At 42.1% G+C, this 24804-nt stretch overlaps 2 protein-coding genes and 1 long non-coding RNA gene across 3 annotated transcripts; 1 reads left to right on the plus strand and 2 right to left on the minus strand.

Annotated features, from left to right (window-relative positions):
- Window positions 1-773: 773 nt before the first annotated feature.
- On the minus strand, window positions 774-5256 carry LOC134184099 (uncharacterized). The gene is made up of 12 exons (XM_062651714.1): window positions 5192-5256; window positions 5142-5147; window positions 4770-5004; window positions 4516-4674; window positions 4347-4445; window positions 3767-3898; window positions 3401-3684; window positions 3029-3289; window positions 2860-2962; window positions 2484-2783; window positions 2135-2406; window positions 774-2055 (listed from the first exon to the last, which is right to left on the minus strand). The coding sequence occupies exons 1-11, from the start codon at window positions 5254-5256 to the stop codon at window positions 2260-2262; spliced, it is 1791 nt and encodes a 596-aa protein (XP_062507698.1). The 3' UTR covers window positions 774-2055; window positions 2135-2259.
- Window positions 5257-5562: 306 nt separating this feature from the next.
- LOC134184100 (recQ-like DNA helicase blm-1) lies at window positions 5563-7077 on the plus strand. The gene is made up of 3 exons (XM_062651715.1): window positions 5563-5749; window positions 5871-6153; window positions 6246-7077. The coding sequence occupies exons 1-3, from the start codon at window positions 5563-5565 to the stop codon at window positions 7075-7077; spliced, it is 1302 nt and encodes a 433-aa protein (XP_062507699.1).
- A 14146-nt stretch (window positions 7078-21223) lies between these two features.
- Window positions 21224-23345, minus strand: LOC134185007 (uncharacterized). The gene is made up of 4 exons (XR_009970727.1): window positions 23266-23345; window positions 22587-22912; window positions 21397-21468; window positions 21224-21331 (listed from the first exon to the last, which is right to left on the minus strand). It is a non-coding gene; the product is annotated as an uncharacterized LOC134185007 (long non-coding RNA).
- Window positions 23346-24804: the final 1459 nt, after the last annotated feature.

Raw genomic sequence — 24804 nt, forward strand, 5'->3', positions numbered from 1 at the left:
GTCCGGCCTGAAGTTCGGGATCAGCGCCGGACGTCGGTTAACCTAGACCATGATGGACTGTCCGTGCTCCGCCCACTCTCCACGGCCACACCTTCATTATACAGGCTGGCTCAGGTAAGTGGCCGCGTCAAGTCGGGAAATGAACATCGTCATTGGTAAACTGACGGAAGTAAGAATTCAAATGGAGTTTAGCGAACCAGTTAAACGTAGCCGAATTTGTCCGGAGATGCGCTGCTAAGCGCACGTGCACAGCAGGCTCACGAAGGTCTTGCAACAAATGGAGCATGCGCATCGCTAGCGACTATTTTGCCCGCCACAGCGCAGCAAGCGTCCCAGAGTGCGTGTGTTTCTTTTCGTTTTCCACCCTCCCATCCGGATGTCGGATGATCTCGTGCTTGGGAGGCCTGTTTCCCCTACCCTTTATTCCATTAAATCTACGTGGTTATCTAGTCTCGCGTAGCCAGACCCCTTTCGCCGCGGCCTCCCCGGCGAAATGGGGTCTGGTGTACTGCCTTTGATGTCGCTGTGTGCCGCGTAGCCAGAAATCGGCTATCTAAAGACCGGATTTTGTTTCTTAAACGCTTCACTAAAGACGAGACTGGTATGCACGCAATGCAATCCTATCTCAATAGCTTCTCTTGTTTCGTAGAGAACAACTCGAAGACTACAGCTAGAGTCGTTGCTGTTTGTGAAATCTGCATGTCTACGGCAGCGATTAAACGCGGCCGTGGGGACGTTGACGTCGACAGGCTTCGATTTCATGCAACCATGATCGACGTCGTACGATCTAGCGTTGTGCGCTCGTGTCACAACGGAGACTGAATGCGAACGTACTGGATGGATGCGAACGTACTCAGTGCTGTTTGCTGTTTTTTGACGTCTAAAGCGACCGCAGACAGTCCGGAGTGAGCGATATCTGGAAGGGCTTGGAGTTGCATGACGTCATCGAAACAAGATGAGTCGTCTTTCTGTGTTTGGGTAATCATTTCATGTGTTTTGTGCTTTGCTTTGGTGAACACATACAGTAGCAACCAAGAAGAGACCACGTTGTGATTGGAGTAATATGAACGGAAGCAGCTTGGGTTGCAGACTTCACTTCTGACACTGCATGTCAGACATCTATGGAACACGCAAGTCTCTACTACTTACATTATATGATATCTGCCTGGCCCTGAGTAACCTTTACGTAACGATCAACACTGCATGCGTATACTGCATGATCTTCATGTATTAATTCATAGATATACGTACAGCTCATATATGGTAGTTCATACATAGCTAGTCTAGAGTTTTCATGCTTACAATACATAGCACATAATAACAATAATACTTTAGGTTCACTCGGTGTCATTAAAATGTACATCTACATCATTATCATCATCATCATTGTCGTCATCCTCAGGTACGAAACCAATGTGCTCTTGCAGCAACTTCTGTAGCCATGTGCAAAGAGTTTCTTTCCTGCTTTGTTCCAGGAGGGTGCATGAGTATCGAAAGCGGCTATGATGCCTTCCAATCTCTTCCTTGAATATTTTTTTTTCATTTAATATTTGCAGCACTAGCTGAAAGTCTTTGCTGTCTTGAGCGATGGTGTGTTTGCTAGATGTCTGCTGAGCCATAACCGACTGTTCGAACAAGTCGCACACACAGTCTACACTACCTATTGATTTTGCTGCACGAGCTAATGCTGAAGGGACAACATTAGCTCCCATATTACGGATGATACCCTTCAGCCGTCTGTTTAGGTGTTCCATCGCCAAATCGCAAGGTATGTTGCATCCAATTTGGCCCCTTCTATTTACAAACCGGCTCCATTTTACTTCTGTGGCTGCTCTTTCAGATAACGAGTGAAGTTGGAGGATTAGCAGAAATGCCTCCTTGCTATAATTTCGTTTACCGGTTTCTTTAAATAGCACCATGAGCACTTTCCAGTATCGTATCACTCTATCACCATCCCCCTCTTTGACTGCGTCATGAAAACCCTTGTAGATGAGGCCAAGATTCAGGATGTCAAGTGCATAAACATGGACTGCATCGAAAGCAGTAGAATGTTCCCTGTATAATAGATAAATAATAATAATATATTTCATTGTACTACAACTTGTAGATCGACTCTATAGCTACAGTGCCTTACCTCTGTGCTAGTAAGGATGACAGCAACACAAAAGAATCCATGACTTTTCTGCATAAGGGTGCTAAGGTCTCTTCTTCCCCTTGTGTTGATTTTACAGACTGTGCTGCTGACACCACATGAGCTTCTCATACAAGGGTAAAAAAGTCCTCAGCAGCCTTGAGGTCTTTACCAGGATCTTTATGCACGCTGGTCCTATTTAGCACATGTCTTAGATGGTGTAAAGTGCCTTTGTCTCTGCTAGAATCGTCCCAATATAAGCGCTTCCATATAGCCTGCACAAATATAGAAAGTAAGCTAATACTGTATATATAGCTAACCCTATAGGTTACCATCAACACCAATAATATACCTTTGCCAAGGTGAGGCGAGCATGCCAATCTTCAACAACAGGCAGCAATCCTTCCAATCTATCTTTTGCATTGTCATGGCTACTTCTTAGAGACTTGGCCCCTCTAGCCCTGGCTGCTGTAAGTTGATCGCCTCCCATCAAAATAGGCAAGAAATCGACATTTTTCAAGCACAATGACTTATCTCCCACGTCAAGAGTACTGTTCACTACACGAGAGGGGACATATTCTTGTAGCGAACCAAGTATCTTGCACATTTCTGGCAGGTAAATTTCATTGTGGAGAAGCACTCCCAATGGCACCTAATTAAGTAAATACAAAGACAAATACTCAGCTGGAGCCCTGGCTATACAGAAAACCATGCAACAGTCTATTCACCATCTTCGATTTACTTGACATCTCCTTTTGATACTTGCATGGAATGTGCCACACTACATCAGCTGCTTGATGTTCAAAGTCTGGGATTCGTCTCACAAGAACTCTGCCATAGTCGTATAGCCTAGTATTAATTAATCAGTAAACAGCTCACAATCAATTGCACAAGTACCTGGAAAGAAGTACTTCAAAGTCTCTTTCCAGCTGCATGATGTCGTGGCTATTTATTAAGAAATCATCAATGGTTAGATTGAATGTGTTAGGAGCTCTATTCGATGAAATGCTCAGATCGATTCTGTCCAAGACCGCAAAGGAATGAAAATAGTGATAAGAACGAGTTTGATGGTCAACTCTTTGATTGGATGGTCTAACGTTTTTGTCAATATTATCACCCACAATCTTAAACCCAGTCCATTGAGATTGAATGACTTCTCTACACACATGCAATCACACACGAACTAAAATACTTTTAACCTAACACATGTATATAATGCACCACACCACACCACACTACACACTACACACTGTACAGTCATCTATTTACCTTCCAGTGTCATCTTCAAGTAAACAATTTTCCACATCAATGTCACTTAATTGACTAGAGGGTGAATCCAGGTCAGATGTAGACTTTCTTGAAGAATGCCCATCACTCTCCAAAATTTCAGTTTTCAATTCAGAGTCTGTAGAGACAGTCTTGTCAACTGTCTGGTTTTCTGTACAGTGGTCTGTTTGATTGTCAGTGTCTAATCTGTATTCTGACTGGTTGCTAGACAAAGAAGACTGGGCTAATTCACTTGACTTGGCCACACCAATGATCCTCATTTCTGTCTTAATATATAAAAACAAAGACCTTGATTAAGTTAACTTAAATCAGAGAAACAATTAAATTAAAACTAATGTCATAACTTACTGGAAAGTGATGCTTTAGGTTTTCTGACCATGATTTCACTTCGGAATCAAAGTTGTCACTGATTCTATCCAAAATTTTAAGAGTACCTTTGTGTGATATGCAGACCATTAGGGGTTGCAAACAAGAAAACACCTAGTGATAGAAAAAATATTAAAATTGCAAAATGTCCAACTTTTATATGTGTGTATATGTATATATATATATATATATATATATATATGTATATATATACTTGCTTAGCAGTTCCATTGCCATACAACAAAAGAGAGATGACACGTTGAACTATAGAAAACTGCTTGTACCGCTGTTTCAAGGCCATTGATGCAATGAAGCAAACAAGGGGCTTGCACCTCTGAGCACTTTCGGACACTAAGATGCTAATCACATGCAACAATGTAGGAGTATATTTTTTCAGCTCCAACCAAATTCTATCCCACGAAAAGTGCAAAAGAGCTTCACTGTCCATGAATACACTTCTCTTGCCAAGTTTCCTAATCTGATTAATTTCTTTAGCAGTTTTCTTCTTTAGTGACGTAATGGCTGTGTTGCATGCTTCTGCAGAAGTCGTGGCAAAATTCACCGAGAACAAATTCCCGCGAACACATCTCTTTACTGCCTGCTTTCTTCTTGGAGAAGCAAGGTTGTATGCTCTCATTCCAGACTTGTATTTTACAACCACCTAGAAGTTATGCATTCCATCAATGATTTGTAAGCTAGATGCAAGTTTGATGACTCAGATATCCTCTGACCTTTACTTTTGGAGACACTTTTTGGATCCTCTGTTGAAGCATTTCTGGTTGGCTACCTGTCATTTCATCTCCATCTTCATCCCCAGGTACTTCAAGTCGTTGCCTCTTTGAAGCTGTACCACATACATAGACAGGCAAGTGTGCCAAATGTTGTTTTATCTTTAAATGAACCAACCATATGCAGTTTTATTATAATTCCATCTTTCTTAGTTAATTTTTATGTAGATCAACATGCAAAATGAACTAAGACTCACCTTAACCTTCAGCAGATGAAGTTCACTTAGTTTCTTCAAATCTTTTTGACAGTAGTGACACACATAAGCTGGACCAGCAGGTGGCAAGTACGAAGACAGTGGAAGGCCCGAGTGTTCTTGAAGCATAACTTCTAAAGTATGTCGAGCATCAGTGAGACTACGTCCATCCAACCGTTTTCTCTTGCTCCACAAGGTAGTAGTATCAAGTGGTGTAGAGCACAAAAAGCACGACGACCTGTCAAACCAGTATATCTAACAACTACCTAACGCAATATAGTAATTAATCGAAAAGCTGCTGTCTATTTGCTCGCCCGTCCTAAGCTTGCATCTATATATAGTTAGACACACTGCTATGGCAACGTCGCTGTAAACCTTGACCTGCAAAAATGAACACATAGTCTTCACTTTGGCACGTCCAGCACCTTATTTGCAACGTGATCTCTTCCGAGTTGCTACCGTGTTCACTAGAGCAACGCACAAAACACATGAGGTCATGGCCCAAACAAAGAAAAACAACTCATCTTGTATCTAGAAAAGCTAGGGCTTGGAGCTGACATCATCGAAACAATTTTAATTAAGATGAGTTGCTTCCTTTGTTTGGGTAATGACCTCATGTGTTTGTGCATTGTTCTCTTACTAAAAAGAGCTAGACCACTTCTAATTAGAGTTAATTAATTGACAATTTAAGATGCAAGGTTTAGACGACCATATTTAATTTACTGATTAAGATATATCGCGGACAGCTAGGCTCACTTATTCTAAACCCGTCGCGTGTGACATCTAGAATCTAGAAATGTCGGATATCTACGAAGCCATTGAGTATGCACGAAAGCAGCTTGGGTTTGCAGACTTGAAAGATAAGCAATTGTTGGCCATCAAACACTTCGTCGAGGGATCTGATACATTTGCAATACTGCCTACCGGTTATGGCAAGTCCGTTATTTACAGCTTGCTTCCTGTTGTCTTTGACAGAATGAGAGGTGAGACGACGCTCTTTAAATATACGCACATGCATAGTTAATTTCTTCTTAGATGGGTACATATACACTTGTTACATGTAATAACATTGTTACAATAACCAGATTAATTATGGCTGCGCAGGTCATTGTGGCAGTATTGTTGTGTGTGTCAGCCCTCTAACGTCACTCATGATTGATCAGAAATCCAAACTGCTTCCTAGAGGATTGAAGTGTGAATTTGTAGGAGAAGCTCAGACTGATGACAACGCTGTGGGGGAAGTCTTGACAGTCAAAGTGCAATTAGTTTTTATAAGCCCAGAAAACCTTTTGGGCAATCCTACTTTTCGAACAATGTTTTTAAAGAAGATCTACAAAGATAACCTTGTTGCTCTTGTCATTGATGAGGCCCATTGTGTAAAGACATGGTTAGTAAATATATTACCTGCCTCACTGTTGCAAAATACTATACCCTCCATATATGTATATTTATAATAGTTTGTGCTTTGTCATTATGTAGGGGAGACAAGTTTCGTGTGGCATTCGCTATGATAGGAACTCTTCGAAATTTACTTCCAGAAAAGACTCAGATCTTGGCTTTGTCAGCTACAGCAACCAAACCCACATATGATAATGTTGTGAGTAGACTGTCTATGGAAAATGTGAGTGTTGTAGGGCTTTCGCCCATGAGAGACAACATAAGATATGCTGTTCAAGCAGTGACATCACTGGATGACTTCAGTTCTAAACTTGCCACAGGTCTGAGGCATATGCAAAACATCTTCCCCAAAATGGTGATCTTTTGTACTAAATACGACAACTGTTGGTCACTGTATCTTCTGCTCAGATCAAAGTTGAGATCCCACTTTACATTTCCATCAGATTGTATTGATTTGCAAGAATTTCGTCTAGTTGATATGTATTCGAGTGCCTCCACAGTCGAGATGAAAGAAAAAGTTTTGATGTCATTTAGTAAAGTAGACAGCACATTGAGAGTTCTGATAGCTACAACAGCATTTGGGATGGGTGTTGACATTCCCAACATTAGGTGGATTGTTCATTGGAGTCCTCCAAGACTCATTGAAGATTATGTCCAAGAGACTGGGCGAGCTGGAAGGGATGGCTTGACAGCAACTGCACTGCTTGTATATGGACATTTGCACAGGACAGTTTCATCCTCGATGAAGAAGTATGGACAAAATTTTACAACTTGTGGTAGGAAGTGCTTATTTGCTGATTTTCTATTTGCGGGTAGTGAAGACAGTGCAGGAAAAGGATGTGGTTGTTGTGATGTTTGTGCACTTAGTTGTGATTGTGGTAACTGCTGTACCTTTGACCTTCCAGTGAAATAAATAACTGCATGTTGTAATAACTGTCTAGAATTCTAGATCATGTAGCGCTGCGTGCATATCATAAATCATGCAATAGAACATAACTGTCTGACATGTCGACGTGCTTTTGTGTTTGATGAAACCACCAGATGCTATCACCTTGTTGAGCAAGAGAAAACAGTTGGATGGAAGTAGTCTCCCTGAAGCTCCACATACTGTGGAAGTTACGCTGCAGAAACACGCGTAATATCTAGCTCTTCCAAACAACACATCGAATCTGTACCACCTTGGGACGTCCAGGATTTCTGTCAACGTGGTCTCTTCTTGGTTGCTACTGTATGTGTTCACCAAAGCAAAGCACAAAACACATGAAATGATTACCCAAACACAGAAAGACGACTCATCTTGTTTCGATGACGTCATGCAACTCCAAGCCCTTCCAGATATCGCTCACTCCGGACTGTCTGCGGTCGCTTTAGACGTCAAAAAACAGCAAACAGCACTGAGTACGTTCGCATCCATCCAGTACGTTCGCATTCAGTCTCCGTTGTGACACGAGCGCACAACGCTAGATCGTACGACGTCGATCATGGTTGCATGAAATCGAAGCCTGTCGACGTCAACGTCCCCGCGGCCGCGTTTAATCGCTGCCGTAGACATGCAGATTTCACAAACAGCAACGACTCTAGCTGTAGTCTTCGAGTTGTTCTCTACGAAACAAGAGAAGCTATTGAGATAGGATTGCATTGCGTGCATACCAGTCTCGTCTTTAGTGAAGCGTTTAAGAAACAAAATCCGGTCTTTAGATAGCCGATTTCTGGCTACGCGGCACACAGCGACATCAAAGGCAGTACACCAGACCCCATTTCGCCGGGGAGGCCGCGGCGAAAGGGGTCTGGCTACGCGAGACTAGTGGTTATCCACGTGAAAGGTGAGTTGAGCCGGAGTTTGATCTAAAGTCCAGAATTCGCGCCGGATGTCGGTTCTCCTGGGCCATAATGGGCTGGGCCGGGCTCCGCCCACTGTTCACGGTCACATCTTTATTATGCAGGCTGGCTCAGGTAAGTGGTCGCGTCAAGTCGGCAAATGAACGTCGTCATTGGAAAACTGACGGAGGTAAAAATTCAAATTAGGATAATGGCTGCGCCTCTTACCAGCACAACGATATCACGATATCTTACACCTCTCTCACAACGATATCACCCCACCATGCCTAGAGACGGACGCTTCATCTTTCCTTTTCATATGCTTCTGCTAACGACTTACAAGTAAATGAAGCAGAAAGGCAGACGAGTGCCATAATGACGGCCAGCAAGCTGGCTACTATGATAACTGGTCGACGAGTTGACACTTCGCTTCCTGCTTGATTAGCCACCATGTCAAGCACACAGAAAACGACGGCTAGCAACACAGCCACTGCGCTACTAGCTATGCCAAATTCACAAGTGATCTTCTTGAATTCAAGACTTGTTTCCATGTCCTCCCAGTGGAATAGCTTGGAAAGTCTTCAAGTAGCTTGCCAGCAATGCAACCGATAACAACAGGCCCGTAGGCAGGGGTTGGGGGTAGGCTGGGGAACGAACCGCCCACTCCTCCGTGAAGGTCCGCTTTCGATCCAATGTTTATATATGTAAATATGTATATGTTATACTCTAGAATACACGAACGCTCGGAAACGCCTTCTTCCGTCTGTCCACCTCTCCACATGTCCACATGTCTGTCTGTCTGTCTGTTTGTCTGTAACGCGCCGATCGACACGACGCCGGTCTCGGATCGTCGCGAAACGCGGTGGGCCGGTCGAGATCGGGAGTCCGAGACGAACGGTCGCGTCGGATTCCGACGGCCCGAAACGAGACTTTGGCGGCCTGAAATGAGATGCGCGGATGTGTCTTCGCGGAAGTGACGTCTTTCTCCACAAATAGATCATGACGTTTTAGGTGAGAAAAATCTGAGATGGCGAAGATCGTAGTCTGAGACGAACGGTCGCGTCGGATTGCTTCGGGGGCTGAACTTAACCTAAAATTAGATTGCTACGCAAATGTGTCTTCGCGGAAGTGCCGAGTATGCGGATGTGACGTGCATGATTTGAGATACGCGGGAGATTGAGATGCGCGGGAGTTTGCTTATTCAATTGACCGAGTATGCGGATGTGACGTGCACTGGTCTGCTCTTCATCTGCATTGATCGTCTGGATGCGCCATCATCTGCATCGTCTGGGTGCGCTGGCTGTAGTCGGAGTAAGCTGGCTGTGGCTTACGGTCTGGAGTTTGTTTGCTCAATCCATTAGCCGAGTATACGGATGTGACATGCGCTCGCCAGCCACTGTACGCCATCCTCTAATTCCCAGAGTGCAAGATGCGCCGACTCACCGGGCCGCTTTTGCGTGCGTGCGTGCGTCCGTGTGTCACGGAAGGTGCGTCTTTTTTGCAGAAGTGGCGTACAGCGATAGATTGCCACCACCCAGATTGCCACCGCCCATAGGGCGGGTAGTACTAGTATATATATATATATATATATATATATATATATATATATATATATATATATATATAGACATGTATATGTTTATACTTCTTACAGATCCCAACTGGGATCAACTCTACCATCTAAAGCTATTCTACATAACACCATCTTAGCATTGTATAACCATAGCTTTACAGACAGTTGCTGATGCAAATTACAAACCGATCTACTGATACTAGCATTGTTCAGAAAAGAAGCCCTTCGCGCTATAATTTTAAGTACTTGTAAACTGTTCGGTGTCCATAATCCTAAAGACTCCACCACAAGGGAATGAAAAATACCTCCAGTGTTCGAAACCATCGCATCATGCCGCTGATCTTTCTCAATCTCTCCTGCTGCAGCCGCTGCCCCTGAACAAGTGGCTGCTTGAACAAGGTAGGATGGCTGTAAGTAGTTTCAGACGGTCAAGTCAAAATATGTCGGAAGATCATGTTTGAAATTCGGGTGAAAAATATCACCAGGTGTTGAATTGCTTGTGCTACTGCATCGCATTTCTCGACGACAACGAGAATCATCCACTAGGAGTGCATTGAAGACTACTTCATAGAGTGCATTGTGACGCTTCATTCTCAGATTCTGCTCTTGGTTGCAACCCAATAAATGATCACTGAATTTGTCAATGATTGCACCACATGTACAGCGCTTGGTATCAGAAGGCAAGTTGAAGATTGGAATGGCCAACCAGACTCTCAAAGCAACACTAAATTCTTTGCTGGGCATGGCGAGGCCGAGGCTTAGGTTTGGCAATGCCCGCAACCATGCACCAGCATGTTGGCCAGAAATGGTGTTCAGTCTAGCGCGATCTCGAATACTAGCAGAATCTTTGAGGGAAGAACTTAATTAAATCAGAATCCAGCCTACTCTGCAAACTTTGTTGACTGGTCATTTCAGTCTTAAGAGCTGTGTCTGGAAGACTTTGACATAGGCGTTCATGAGCAACCTGCTCTCCTGAAAATTGTGCTCGTTTACGATGGAAAATGACACTTTCAATTGAGAAAGCAGAGAATGGAACCGACACATCAATTGACGAGTGGAGTTACAACTGGCAAGGTAAGATGCAGGGGCACTTCTGCAGGCTTCTCTCAAACCAAGACCGCCCAAACAAATTGGCAGTGTGACTTGTTTCCATTAATTTTCAGGAAGAGAGCAGTCAGCTATTCCTTCAAGATTCTTTCTTAAGTTGACATCAAAGCGCCGCAACTGAGAAGTGGCTTTATCAGGTGGCACAGTTCTGAGGAGATGGTTGATCTTGCACAATGAAAGGCATGATCTCAACAAATGTAACTCAACCTGAGGATTTTCAAGACTTTGAAGGTTTTTTTGACATTCCAAAATCTTATCTATTCGCTTTGAGAAGCCATTCTGGAAGAAATCGTTCGATCCCCACACTGGAGAACCCAAGAGCTCAGCACCTCCATTTATTTGAGCTACTTGTTCAATGGTTGATGGAAATTCTGGAAATGTAGAATCTCCAGTTGGCCAGAAGACCTCACACTTGGACATATTGAGCTGGAGTCCATAAGATGGCCCTTTTGATCTTACCATCTCTAACATTGAAGCGATAGTGGAACGCTGACCAACGAAGAATCCGTCGTCCAAGTACCACAAATTCATAGATATTCCCTCCTGTGCACCAATTTCGTCCATCAGCTCTAGAATGACCAGAGAAAAAAGCATAGGACCCAAAGGATCCCCTTGTTGAACACCAGCCGAAGATGTTAGTCGATTCTGACCAAACCTTAGTTCGGCCTCCGTATGATAACACCATTGAACCCAACCAAATAACTCGGACAGATCCCTATGTAGGCGTTGCAGGAAAGGAATACGATGACAATTGTTAAAGGCATTTGCCATGTCAAGCTTGAGGTAGCATAAAGTTGGATTGTTACCATAAGTATCAATAAGACTAGACAAGGAGTGAACAGCTGCCTCCAAACCACCTGAAATCCCAACACCTACTTGCCCATATGGTAGAAATATCTCTGGGAGCTTAGATTTGACTGCAGTACAACAAACTCGGCTTATCAGACGGCGGAGAACCTCTCCAACTGCTATGGGTCGAACACCACCACGACCTTGCTTCTTGTACAGAGCTGTTAATGGAGCGCCCGAAAGCCATGCAGAAATTCGTTTATTCATCTTGCCAGACAAAGCAAAATTGACCCAACGAGTTAGGATCTCGAGAACTTCCTGCCCTGCTGGTGACGTTGTTTCTATGGTGGCATCAAGCAAATGCTGGGAGCGAAGCTTCAAAAGTCCTGGACTGGAGGCCCGAGGAAAAGTTTGCAGTGCTTCCATAACTGACAATAAATTCACGCATAATGGTAGAGGTATATTATCAGACCATTCTGGCAATGGTTGAGAAGGATGGAGAAGTTTGAGTTCTTCAAAAGAATCCAAATCATTTACAGGAGCATAACCATTAGATCTCAATGACCGCATAGCATCTCCATAGCGACCCTCACTAGCCAGAAACAAGGCATGTCGTGTGTTTCTCTGGAACAAAGTAAACGACTTGCGAACCTTGATGTTATGAATGGCATCATTTCTAGCTTCGATCCATAAAGATACCAGGTCTCCTGCTTGCCATTGTTGCAAACGTGAGAGTAGACAAGCACTTACAACATGCCTCTTCTTCTTACCTCCTCGAAGTGGTGGTCTCAAAACTGCTTTAGCAAAAAGAGACAAACGTACAAAACCCCACAAATCGCTATTGACAGACTGTTGAAATTCTAATGCTAAGATTTCTGAAAGAAGAGGTCGAACTCGTTTCGGTATATGACAAATGGATGTGACCTGAAGAGAAGATATTCCGTCATTGTTGCTTGAAAAGTGTCTGATTCAGGAAGACAAGATGGACAAGCATGTTGTGCAGCTGCTTTCACGCCTTCCAGAGCCGGATCAGCAGGGACCAAAGTAATGTCTTCCAGGACTTGTGCATCTTTCGTCAGGTCAACAGAAATACAGGAATTTCCTAGACACTCTTCTGCACCTATCATATGAGAAGACACATGCTTTGCCGCATGAGGTGATGACTCAAGAGAAGCCATTTTAGAAGCCCATTTGGATTCACTTGGTAAAACCATAACACCTCTACACCTAGGCCGACCAGCACCTTGAGACCGACGACAAAATTTCCATCTGTTGGCATACACAAAACCACAAACAGAACACACTTTACGTCTGTGTTCCTCCAAAAAGGCAGAAGAAGAAAACGAAAGTCTTGAAATGCGTTCTGCATTTAGATGAAGCCAATGCGAACACGCATCCAGGAAAACAGTAGCACAGAGCAGGCAAGAACAAGATCCAGATACAGGCCTAGCCGAAAAAGAGGATCGACCGTTGTCGTCATCATCATCATCACCATTCTCAGTGCCGTCTGCCTCTAGTACGGTTGTATATAAAGAAGGTTGAGCCATGTCCTCACACTGCGTGCTCTAGTTGCCGTTGATCAACAAATATCGTCCCGTCAATAAAAAGACGTCTTCAAGTACGTTCACACTAGTGTTAGAAAGCTAAACGTTTGAAATAAACAACTGTGGAAAGAGCAAGTACAAGAGAAAAGCGAATGAACACGGCAGAGATTCAAACTACTGGCGGCGCCATGATAAAAGCCCGTATACATATATATATATATATATATATATATATATATATATATATATATATATATATATACTGGTGCGTATAGTACGCAAAGCGCGCCTCTATATTCGTATGCGCTCCTATTATGTCAAATTCTCTCTATTGTTTTCATGCAATCCCTACATTTCTCGTCATTTTTATATAATATGTTTCTAATTGTAGTGTCTATATAGCTAAAGAAGAGTACTCCATGGACGCAGCCGTATGATTGTTTGTTCCGTATCGTCTAGACACGTGGTCCTTTTCACTCCTAAAGCACGCGATCTTTTCTACTTCGAAAGCAACTAATGCCCTTGAGTGGCGGTGACTGGTTTATTGTACTTCGCTTTGCACTGGCGTTCGTTTGTAGCTCGTAACGCCACAAAATGTTTGTTCCTCATACGCTTGCAAACCGCTGCAATTTTGCGCTCCACCTTTAAAGTATCACGCAGCCTTTTCTCACTTTGAAATAGCAACTGCATGGTGTCGTTTGCAGGTCCCCTGCATCTATGCGTTGTTGTTCGTCTGTAGTTCACAAAAGTTGACATAGCAGCAGGTAAGAGACGACGAAGCTGCTGCCGGCTTGAAACTCGACGAATCGCGAAAGCTTCTTCTAAATCGTGACTGTCGAAACAGCTGCAAGCGAATACTTGGTCACTTAGACAGGGTTACATATTATCCGGTATTTTGTGTTTTCTCCGACCAATAAGCAAATTGTATGATGCCCCAATTATCTAGACGCGAGAATTTGTTTTAATTAACAGAAGTTGCCCAGGCGAAGAATGGGCTAATCAGCTAGTAAATATAGATAATTCGGAAGACTATCAAGTAACATGTATAGTCGTCGTTGGTCTATTTTGGTGTATTACGCACCGCCCACTTCTGAAGCCAGGCTACGGGCCTGGCCATTCAGACATGCGAACGCTGGATGGATGCGGCGCGGAACACTTCCGATACCTAAAATGCGAAGGAAAATCCGAATTGAAGCAGACTTGCTAGGCTCCATCGATTTTGACTTTTGACTGATCAACTAAACCCGGCTTGCTGCTATACAGTACAGTGTACACGTGTGCACATCAATGTATCAAATTGATATCGAAAGCAAAAATAAAAAAAACATTTTGAGAAAATGATTGATATGTAGGGATGGGTATGTACTTAATTATGCTCATCTCCTACATCACAATCTTTTTACCTAAATTAATTATCTAGAACGCAGCAGTCGTGTGTGACACTCACAGTACTGGATTGTGATGTAGGAGATCAGCATGATTAAGTACATACCCATCCCTACCTAGCCATCATTTTCTCAAAATGCTTTTTATTTTTATGCTTATTTATACCATTCGCTTGAAAAGGGTCAGGCTGCATGCACGACTAATTTGTCACGTGACGTTGACGTATTGTGTGTAGCAGGGAAAGTGCTATTTCAATTTGTGAACACTATCGGACCAAGCCGGGCAGCTGTCCGGCATAGTCCGCCACGTCTCCGGCAGATATTGTCAAGTAGGCTAATTTGCATGCATGTTGGTCACACTACTCTCTGTTCGCGTTGACTTTGCGCTCGGAAGTGACTAGTGATGCAGCTGTATCTGTTTACCACACTCAGATGTTAAGTGATATCCCATTAACTGTACATTCTAGAGGTCATATTACAATACAAAGATGTTAGGTAACAGTAGAGAAAGTCGCAGGCTATCAAGACGAAACAGAACGAGAAGAGGAGTCAGAAATATTAAGCAGCTACTTGCGAAACAAGAGCAACTGTGAGTTGATGTCAAGGCAGCGGACCTTGCTAATTGGCTGCTTCCTCTATTAGCAGCATTCTTGTTGTAAGACCATACCTACTTAATGAGTTAAGAACCCTAACGGCTCTTGATATGCAAAAGCTTTATCAAACCGCCTGTGTAATACATACGCCGTCGTTACCCTAACTACAGAAAATCCGGGAACTTGCGGTTTCGAACAATACCAAGATCGTCACTGTCCGCCATATTGCGCAGAAGTTATTACAGATTTTCAAAGCGCAAAGTCAAAGCGAACAGAGAGTAGAGTCCGTTCTCAGAATTAAAGTCAGTTGGGCGAATGTGGGTTGCTGACTCGTAACCAACGAACTGACGTCATACAGGTGCCATTGGAAAGCTCTATGTCTGCTTTATTCAATAGACCTTTTCACAGGGCGTGGCACTAACGACGTCATCACCTACGGCGCGCCAGTTTGGTTCGCTTTTGATGCATTGGCGTTTGCTAACCGCGTGAGTCTAGAGCCAAAGCAACTAATTTTCTTTTCGAACTTTAACCGGTGCGTATAGCGATGCATCGAATCAGGTGAGGCCTCATTAGGACTCGGCTCTCGTGTGTTTTGCGTGTTTTGCAGTGATGAACAACCTCTTTCTGATCTCTTTCGTGACTCTACCGCGTCATTTTGAGTGATGATTTAACATTGAGACTTGACAGACGTCAAATGCGGGTACAAACGTGCGTACGTAATCTATGATGCGCGTTCTGTGTGGTACGCACTTACCAAATGGTTTGGTTTGTACCTCCTGAATACTTCATAGAAAGTGCGGCGTCTAGGGAATGAAAGGACCCTAGGTAGCAAGTAGATAAAGGTCTGTTAATTAATACAATTAATTAATGTTGTAGTAATATAATTGAGTATTACTATTAAAATTGTGTACAGAATGAAAATGAAATTGAACAGCAAGTGGTAGTGTATCCTGGAGCATTACACACAAGAGTACAGAATGATAACAAGAGCCAATGTATATTGACCTTTACAAACTAAAATTGATATCAATGACACTAATTACTATTTAGTTTACCGTACAAAAATTAAATCTATAGTACAAGAGGTGGATGCAAATTGTTAGATATGAACAAACAGTAAATACCTTATATAAAAGATCCATGCTTGAACTAAGTGTTATTTATACATTGCAAAATGCTACGGTTCGTTATCAGTCTGATCATCCCTCTATGTCGATTCTAAGAGAAGCCACTTGTCGGCATTTAATTAATGACTTGCTCCTCAGTAAACTGACCTCCTCCTTTTAGAAAAGGAGGTAGCACAAGAGATGCCCAACGTCCATGAGAATGTCAGCAATAACAAACCCTTGTTTGCCATGACTTGATCTCCACGCACAAATTTATTGAGAAACCAGACTGCTTGGTAAGTCCCTATCTGTTATGGCACCAGTACATAGTCGTATAGTCGTGACACAAACATAACATGACCACATGGCGATATTGCAACCAATGCTTTCACAGTGTGGTGGTGTTTGTATCTGGAGAAGGAAGCTGATTGCAAACCCCTATCTGAATGACATTCTGTAAATAATTACATTGCATCAATGATGCAGGTCTTTTTCGGGAAAGTCTCTCTAAATGACTGTGGTAGACTTCAATGTAGAGTATCCCTTGGCAACCACCAGTCAACGTCATTCAAATGGCAATGAAGTTTATCCATGTGACAAAAATTTCCATGTGAAACTTCAAATATTTCCCCTTTGCAGATACATTGGTACATCCAAGAACACAGCAAATAACCATGATGGCACGGCAACTACACACTCCAAAAGGTAAAACACAGTACAGCAACACTGAGTGACTGGTTCATTTATATGGCAGCCACGTACAGCTGAGGACATTATATCAAGATGAAAATTTAATATTAATCAAGCATTCTCTTCTTACCTCTCAGTACCACCAGACTTGTCTAAAGACTTCCTCTTCACGTCAGTCATTTCCTAAACGATGCACTTTTCTAGGAAGTATTCAGGAGGTACAAACCAAACCATTTGGTAAGTGCGTACCACACAGAACGCGCATCATAGATTACGTACGCACGTTTGTACTCGCATTTGACGTCTGTCAAGTCTAAATGTTAAATCATCACTCAAAATGACGCGGTAGAGTCACGAAAGAGATCAGAAAGAGGTTGTTCATCACTGCAAAACACGCAAAACACACGAGAGCCGAGTCCTAATGAGGCCTCACCTGATTCGATGCATCGCTATACGCACCGGTTAAAGTTCGAAAAGAAAAATTTGTTGCTTTGGCTCTAGACTCACGCGGTTAACAAACGCCAATGCATCAAAAGCGAACCAAACCGGCGCGCCGTAGGTGATGACGTTGTCAGTGCCACGCCCTGTGAAAAGGTCTATTACGGACGTCTCTTGTTTGTAGGTGTGATGCTTTCGGTCAAATAATGAGATAGAAGGTGGAGTCTTGTCAATCATGTACTGTTCTAATTGCGTACCTACTGTAATTAGATTGGTATGTTGCCCTAAAATAGTAACTAGAAACAGTTTGAGAAAGTAATTGACACACTAGGTACAGCCACCATAACTCTCTGTCGTTTTCTACAGCACTGTCGGCTTTGTTCCCTTCGTAGTTTACTGGCAAAGTATTCCAACAGAGGTAATGAGACACCGAAAGTGATTGTTACAACAATAGAGCATCTGGTACATTTTAGGGAATTAGGTATCCTAAGCCACTCCCCAAAGCCGCAACTGACTTTAATTCTGGAACAAACTTTAGCTTAGTTTTTTGATAGTCAGACGTAGTAAAGTCGACGCTTTTGAAAACGGCAAATCTAGCTAATTTAGTAAAGAAAGAGAATAAAGTTGTGTGATATCTTTAATGTCTAGCCTCGGCATTCCAGACCTCTAATCACAGACCTCGCGCCCTTATTTAGCGAATTTTTTTGGGGCCCACTTTCTTTAGTACCCGGATAAACGTCCCGTATACGCTGTAATCTGCACGTGCCATAAGCCCGTCCTTCACGTGCCGGCTTTACGTAATCCGCGCCAAATCCAGTCGAAAGTGCGTTGTTTAGTCCCGCCTGTTTCTTTCGCGCTCTTTTCGATTTCGCGACATGTTTGCCAAGTTTTCGAGCTCTTTCCTTACGACATTCAAGGGCAGGTTAAATAGTGAAGCCGTACTTATGCACACGTACATGAAACTCATCTGCACTCCATCACGTGTCTACTTCTTTTTCAATACATCTATGTCCGCTAGACACCTAAACAGACAAGATTGTACGATACTGACTTTTCCCAATGTGAGTCCAGAGAAGGGCCAGCTCATCACTGTGCCCAAAGCCACTCACTCTAGCGACCCACACAGTAGCCCAATGATGCCCAGTGAGTCTGCCTGTAGAAACCTGGCTGGAAGAATCAATGAGCAGGCTGGAGACAACACTCAAGCCGGTGCATTCCTATTTGGCGTATTCAATCTTGAAGGAATTAGAGAGTTCCGAGCAATACATGAAGCCAAATCCATTGCCTCCCAGGTATATATATGTACGTGAATTTTACTAATTAGCCGTAATTCGCTAAAGCACACTTGAAGCAGTATGCAAGAGTTACTAAATGCAACATTGTACACACACAACTACAAACAGGTTGTTATTTCACTTGCTACTCAGTACTGATATGCCACAGATTGTTATCAGTGCTCAGTATACACTTAGCTTATTATATATGTGGTTTTGTGTGTGTGTGTGTGTGTGTGTGTGTGTGTGTGTGCGTGTGTGTGTGTGTGTGTGTGTGTGTGTGTGTGTGTGTGTGTGTGTGTGTGTGTGTGTGTGTGTGTGTGTGTATTTATATTATTATATCCAACCGGTAATGACTAACTGGTTAGAATTGAATTATACAGCATCGTAAACTGGTAAACAAATGTCACAGCTGTTGCACTAGCAGCTTGAATAGTGGCATGATTTTGCTGGCCACTACTTTGACATGCCATTCATTGATCCAACCTTCCAAATGTATGCAATCTTCTTCACATGTTCTACACACAATGCAAAATATTAAGCATAGCATTTCTTCAGTAAAATTTTTCATTTAATTAATCAATTAATTAAAAGACTGTACAGTACATGAACTGGTTACTTGTACAGTGTAATGACATGGACCACACTCGCTGAACCATTGATTTTCAAGGGATCAATATATATGGACATTTGTCGCTGTCCAGAACACCACAAAAAAAGTATAGCTGCACCATTTTTGCAGTACTGGCTGTTAAAGGCAAAACATACATACACGCCTGCACTGGAACATGTGCAATAACCCTTTTTTGCTAAAGTTGCACTGATAAAACAGTTTTACTTATTCTCCAATAACTGATAATCTAGACCACTACAAGCCGATACTGATCGATACATGTAGCCAATCCAATATTTCACGATTATCTGTAATATTGACAACTTAATTAGTTAACATTGAGTCATATTTGTGGTATCGTAGGTCTTGTACCCTGCCACAAGAAATAAACTTATTCCAAAAATTACAGAGGCAAATTGCAGTCCTCTCTCAAGTGAAAGTGTTCCTAGAATGAGATCTCTTCTTTAGCTTCAAATTCATCACAAGGCGACCCTCACCCGCCAACCATACCTCTACACATGCACATCCTCATTCTGTATTATTGGCTGCAACCAAACCATGTATCGTATGCATGTAAAGTATATGTAAAGAATGTATAGCATACCTCACTTTTCCGACATTTATTTAATACTTAATTTTTAAAATTGAGAAATTTTTTGAATAATCTGAGGTGTGTTGGGTTTGATAGTTAATTCAACATGTAAAATTATACCTAAAATCATATTTGTCTGTAAATTTACAGTTTGATAATGATTTCTACAGCCTACATTGATTGATTTATAGTCTATTTATATATAGTCAATATGATCTTATACAGCCAGTCAATATCGATTGATATATAGTAAGACTATTATTGCTCGCTCCTTCGTTTTAGTTCTCGTTTGAATTCCTTGTTATCTACAAGCAGTGCATGCCAAATAATTTCACTGGTTGCATCATGGGGTTTTATCCACAAAAAAAAGTCTATGTCCACACTAAAGAACCAGGTCACCAAAATAATCCATGTTTCCACATAGAGGTTTTGCTGCTTCTTGACTAACTTGAAATAGAGAATGTCAGTCTTCGAAACAAGGTTAAGCTCAACACTATTGCTAATGTATATATCAATCAATATTTACTGTACAGTATACATCAATCAATATTGCCTGTATACAATAATATTGACTATATATAAATTGGCAGTACAAATCAATCAATGTAGGCTGTATAAATCATTATCAAACTGCAAATTAACAGACAAATGATTGAAACTAAATTTTAGATGTTGAATTAATTAACTATCAAACCCAGCACACGTCAAATTATTCTAAAAATTTCTCAAAATTCTTTAAATTAAATATTAAGCAAATGTTGACAAAGCAAGGTATACATGCTAGCATTGCTTACACACAAATGTTTAGAATATCAATCTTGCTAATTGAATCCTTGCCCAAAATCTATTTATTTATTAGAAACGTACCAAGAATTTTTTTCAACTGCTGCTCTAAAACTCAATTGCTATACCCAATTCCTGATTTATGTGGTTAGCAGACCATTTCCATGCCAAACTGCACGCAGAAGAAGATGCTCCTAACAGCACACACATATTCAACACAGGTTGAGGCCAAGAAAGATGCTACCACAATAGAATCAAACAAGAAGTACAAATACCGGAATCGTTACTGTTGACTTTCTGCACAGCGCGTCGTGTACAAGAAATCCGGGACAGCAAGGATAATATCCAGGCACTTGGACACACACACAACACACACACACACACACACACACACACACACACACACACACACACACACACACACACACATACACACACACACACACACACACACACACAGGAAGACACAGACAGACAGACAGACAGACTGACAGACAGACAGACAGACAGACAGACAGACAGACACACACACACACACACACACACACACACACACACACACACACACACACACACACACACACACACAAACACAGACAGGCAAACACAGACAAACACAGACAGACAGACAGATAGATAGATAGACATACAGACAAACACATACACACACAAACACAGACAGACAAACACACACACACACACACACACACACACACACACACGCACGCGCGCGCGCACACACACACACCTTCACCTATCGGTTTTCTTGGTGTGACTATCTGCCCACTAACAGTCAAATTTGATGTTCCTTTGTTGTCTGACTGGGCTGATAGAGACGTCATCCCTTCCTTTACAACTCCAACTGACACAAGAGACGAGTTCTCATTACTGATATTTAGCCAAGCAACACACAAGAGTGATTCTCACGGAAATTTGGCGTCTCCGTGTCCTGTGCTTGAACCAAGTTGGTAGAAGCACGAACAGACGGTCTGACAGCAACTGAAACAAAATACAAAATGTAGATCTTTACTGTGGAGGGATGGAGAGATTGTACAGGATTAGTGTCTTCTTTCATTCATGAATCTGTCAGCCAATCAACTGTCTGTCTGTCTGTCTGTCCATTAGTCTGTTTGTATGTCCATCTCTCTGTCCATTGTTTGTTCATCTTTCTGTCTGTTTGTCTACTTATCAGTCCATTGTCTGTCTGTCTGTTCATCTGTCTGTTTGTATGTCCATCTCTCTGTCTGTCCTCTCTCTCTCCTGTCTGTGTATTGTTTGTCCATCTTTCTGTCTGTTCGTCTACTTGTCTGTCCATTTGCCTGTCTGTCTGTATGTCCATCTGTCTACTTGTCTGTCCATCTTTCTGTCTGTTTGTCTACTTGTCTGTCCATCTTTCTGTCTGTTTGTCTACTTGTCTGTTCATTGTCTGTCTGTCTGTAAGTCTGTCCATTGTCTGTCTCTCTGTCTGTCCATTTGCCTGCCTGTATGTATGTCCATCTCTCTGTCTGTCCTCTCCATCTGTCTGTCTGTCCATTGTCTATCCATCCATCCAAACATCTATAGATAAGTGCCATTTTGTCCGTCCCGTCCGTACGTGGAAGTTGCGTCATGCTGTACAGACAGGAAGTAGAGTCGGGACAGGGTGGATGCTAGTCACTTTGATTCTCCATCTGTCTATCTGTCTGTCCATCTGTCTGTCTGTCTGTCTGTCCATCCATCCAAACATCTTTGATTCTCCATCTGTCTGTCTGTCTGTCCATCTGTCTGTCTGTCCATCTGTCTGTCTGTCTGTCTGTCCATCTGTCTGTCAATACATATATTTAAAATTTCAACGCTATTACGTCTGTCCATCTGCCTGTCTGTCTGTCTGTCTGTCCATCTGTCTGTCCATCTGCCTGTCTGTCTGTCTGTCTGTCCATCTGTCTGTCCATCTGTCTGTCCATCCATCCAAACATCTTTGATTCTCCATCTGTCTACACGTCTTCCCTTCCATCCAATCAACTTCCCATCATCCGTCTCTTTCCCTCTGTCTGTCTATTAAGTCCAACCATTTGCCCACTTTTCTGTACATGCTGCTATCCCCTAAACTCTCCCATTAATTAATTAAAACGTCGTACCAACTGGCTGTGTCGTTGACATCACCGGCATTGAGCTCGTTCACAGTGTGCTCACATTTCTCGGCTTGAAATGCTTGAAAGGACAGTTGGACTTGAGGCAGCCACTTGGTTGAATCTCAAAGCAACACAACAACTCACTCTTCAACGGCTAAACATTCGACATTCTCACAAGAATGTGAGAAATAGATGAAAGTGTCACCATTCACAGTGATATGCATATGTCTGAACGGACATGCTGATCGAAAGCACGATCCTTGTAGTCACAACGTACAGACAGTGTTGTTACCGAGTGCAGCTTGACTGTGACGGAAAGGGCATTGGTCACCCTGGAATAAAGACGACAGTCAAGACGTACAAAAAATAAAAAATAATTTTCATACAAATAATTTATATAAATAAATTATTATTAAATAACAAAAAAAATTGTATACAATTAATTTATATAAATGAATTATATGCAAATTATTAATTAATTTATTTTTATTTATTAATTAATAAATCAATAATTTGCATACAATTAATTTATATTTTTATTTATTTATATAAATTAATTGTATGCAAATTATTTATTTATTTATTTATTTTTTATTTATCAATATAAATAAATAGCATACAATTAATTTATATTAATAAATTATTAATCAATAATTCACATGATTGGTGACTATATCAACTGTACCTTCAGACATTCAGTATTATAATAGAAGTAACAATCGTCTCCTTTCGTAGCCATTCGATCGCCTCAACCCTGCAACACATGAAATACATCCAACACAAACTAATCGACGTCATGCAACTTCTGTGTTTCACACCACAAAAAGGACACAATAGACAAACAGAGACTTGAAATGAGTTTAGATAAGAAAGTGCGTGAGTGTGGCAGATAGGCGTGCGTGCGTGCGTGCGTGCGTGTGTGTGTGTGTGTGTGTGTGTGTGTGTGTGTGTGTGTGTGTGTGTGTGTGTGTGTGTGTGTGTGGTGTATTTACCATTCATGATACATTTGTCATCTGTCAATAGTTTGTCTGTCTGTCTATCAATTGTTTGTCTGTGTGTCTGTCCATTGTTTGTTTGTGTGTCTGTCCATTGCTTGTCTGTGTCTGTCAATTGTTTGTCAACCTGTCTGTCAATTGTTTGTCTATGTGTCTGTCCACTGTTTGTCTGTGTCTATCAATTGTTTGTCCACCTGTCTGTCCATTGCTTGCCTGTGTCTATCAATTGTTTGTTCACCTGTCTGTCCATTGCTTGCCTGTGTCTGTCAATTGTTTGTCCACCTGTCTGTCTGTATGTCCATCTGTCTGTCAATTGTTGGTCTGTGTGTCTGTCCATTGTTTGTCTGTGTGTCTGTCCACTGCTTGCCTGTGTCTGTCAATTGTTTGTCCACCTGTCTGTCTGTTTGTCAATTGTTTGTCTATGTGTCTGTCCATTGTTTGTCTGTGTCTGTCAATTGTTTGTCCATCTGTCTATCCATTGTTTGTTTGCTTGTCTGTCAATTATCTGTCCATTGTTTGTTTGTCTGTCTGTCTGTCCCATCCATTTCTGTCCATCTGTCTGTCTGTCCGTCTGTGTGTCTGTTCATCTGTCTGTCTGTCTGTCTGTCCATCTGTCTGTCTGTGTGTCTATCCATCTGTCTGTCTGTGTGCCTGTCTATCTCTCTGTCTGTAAGTCTGTCCATGTGTCTGTATGAGTCTGTCCATCTGTCCATCTGTCCGTCTATCCATCTGTCTGTGACAGTGTCAGTCTATCTGTTTGTCTGCTTATCCGTCGCTCTATCAGCAAACACGTGCTACACGATCCAGTCACTACAATCTGTACCCAATGCTGTTGCTTTGTCCTCCACAACAGCCAACTTCTCATCCTTCATGTTCTCCACTCCTCGTTGCTGTTGATCCCCATCAGTTCCTTGAAGGCGTAGCTCTTGTAAAAAGATTGCCAACCCATTAGCTTCTATAGCAGTCTTCGCCAAAAGTCAGATGAAGAGTACTTCCAGGCTCTCTCTGTTGATATTCAATGGCATAATGAAGACATACGGCATTCTTTCAAAGAATCAGCCATGCTGGATGATGATCTGTTCCAACAGAAAAGGCAGAAAACAACCATGAAGGAGACTGAAATACCCAGTAGTGGTGAAGACAAGAATCAGGCAATCGAGACAGTCAAAACAAGTCTCAATGAAGTCATGGTTGACCTAGAAACTGGACTTGCCCCCAACATGACAAAT

This window comes from Corticium candelabrum, chromosome 9 (assembly GCF_963422355.1).
Source record: "Corticium candelabrum chromosome 9, ooCorCand1.1, whole genome shotgun sequence".
Lineage (NCBI taxonomy): Eukaryota > Metazoa > Porifera > Homoscleromorpha > Homosclerophorida > Plakinidae > Corticium > Corticium candelabrum.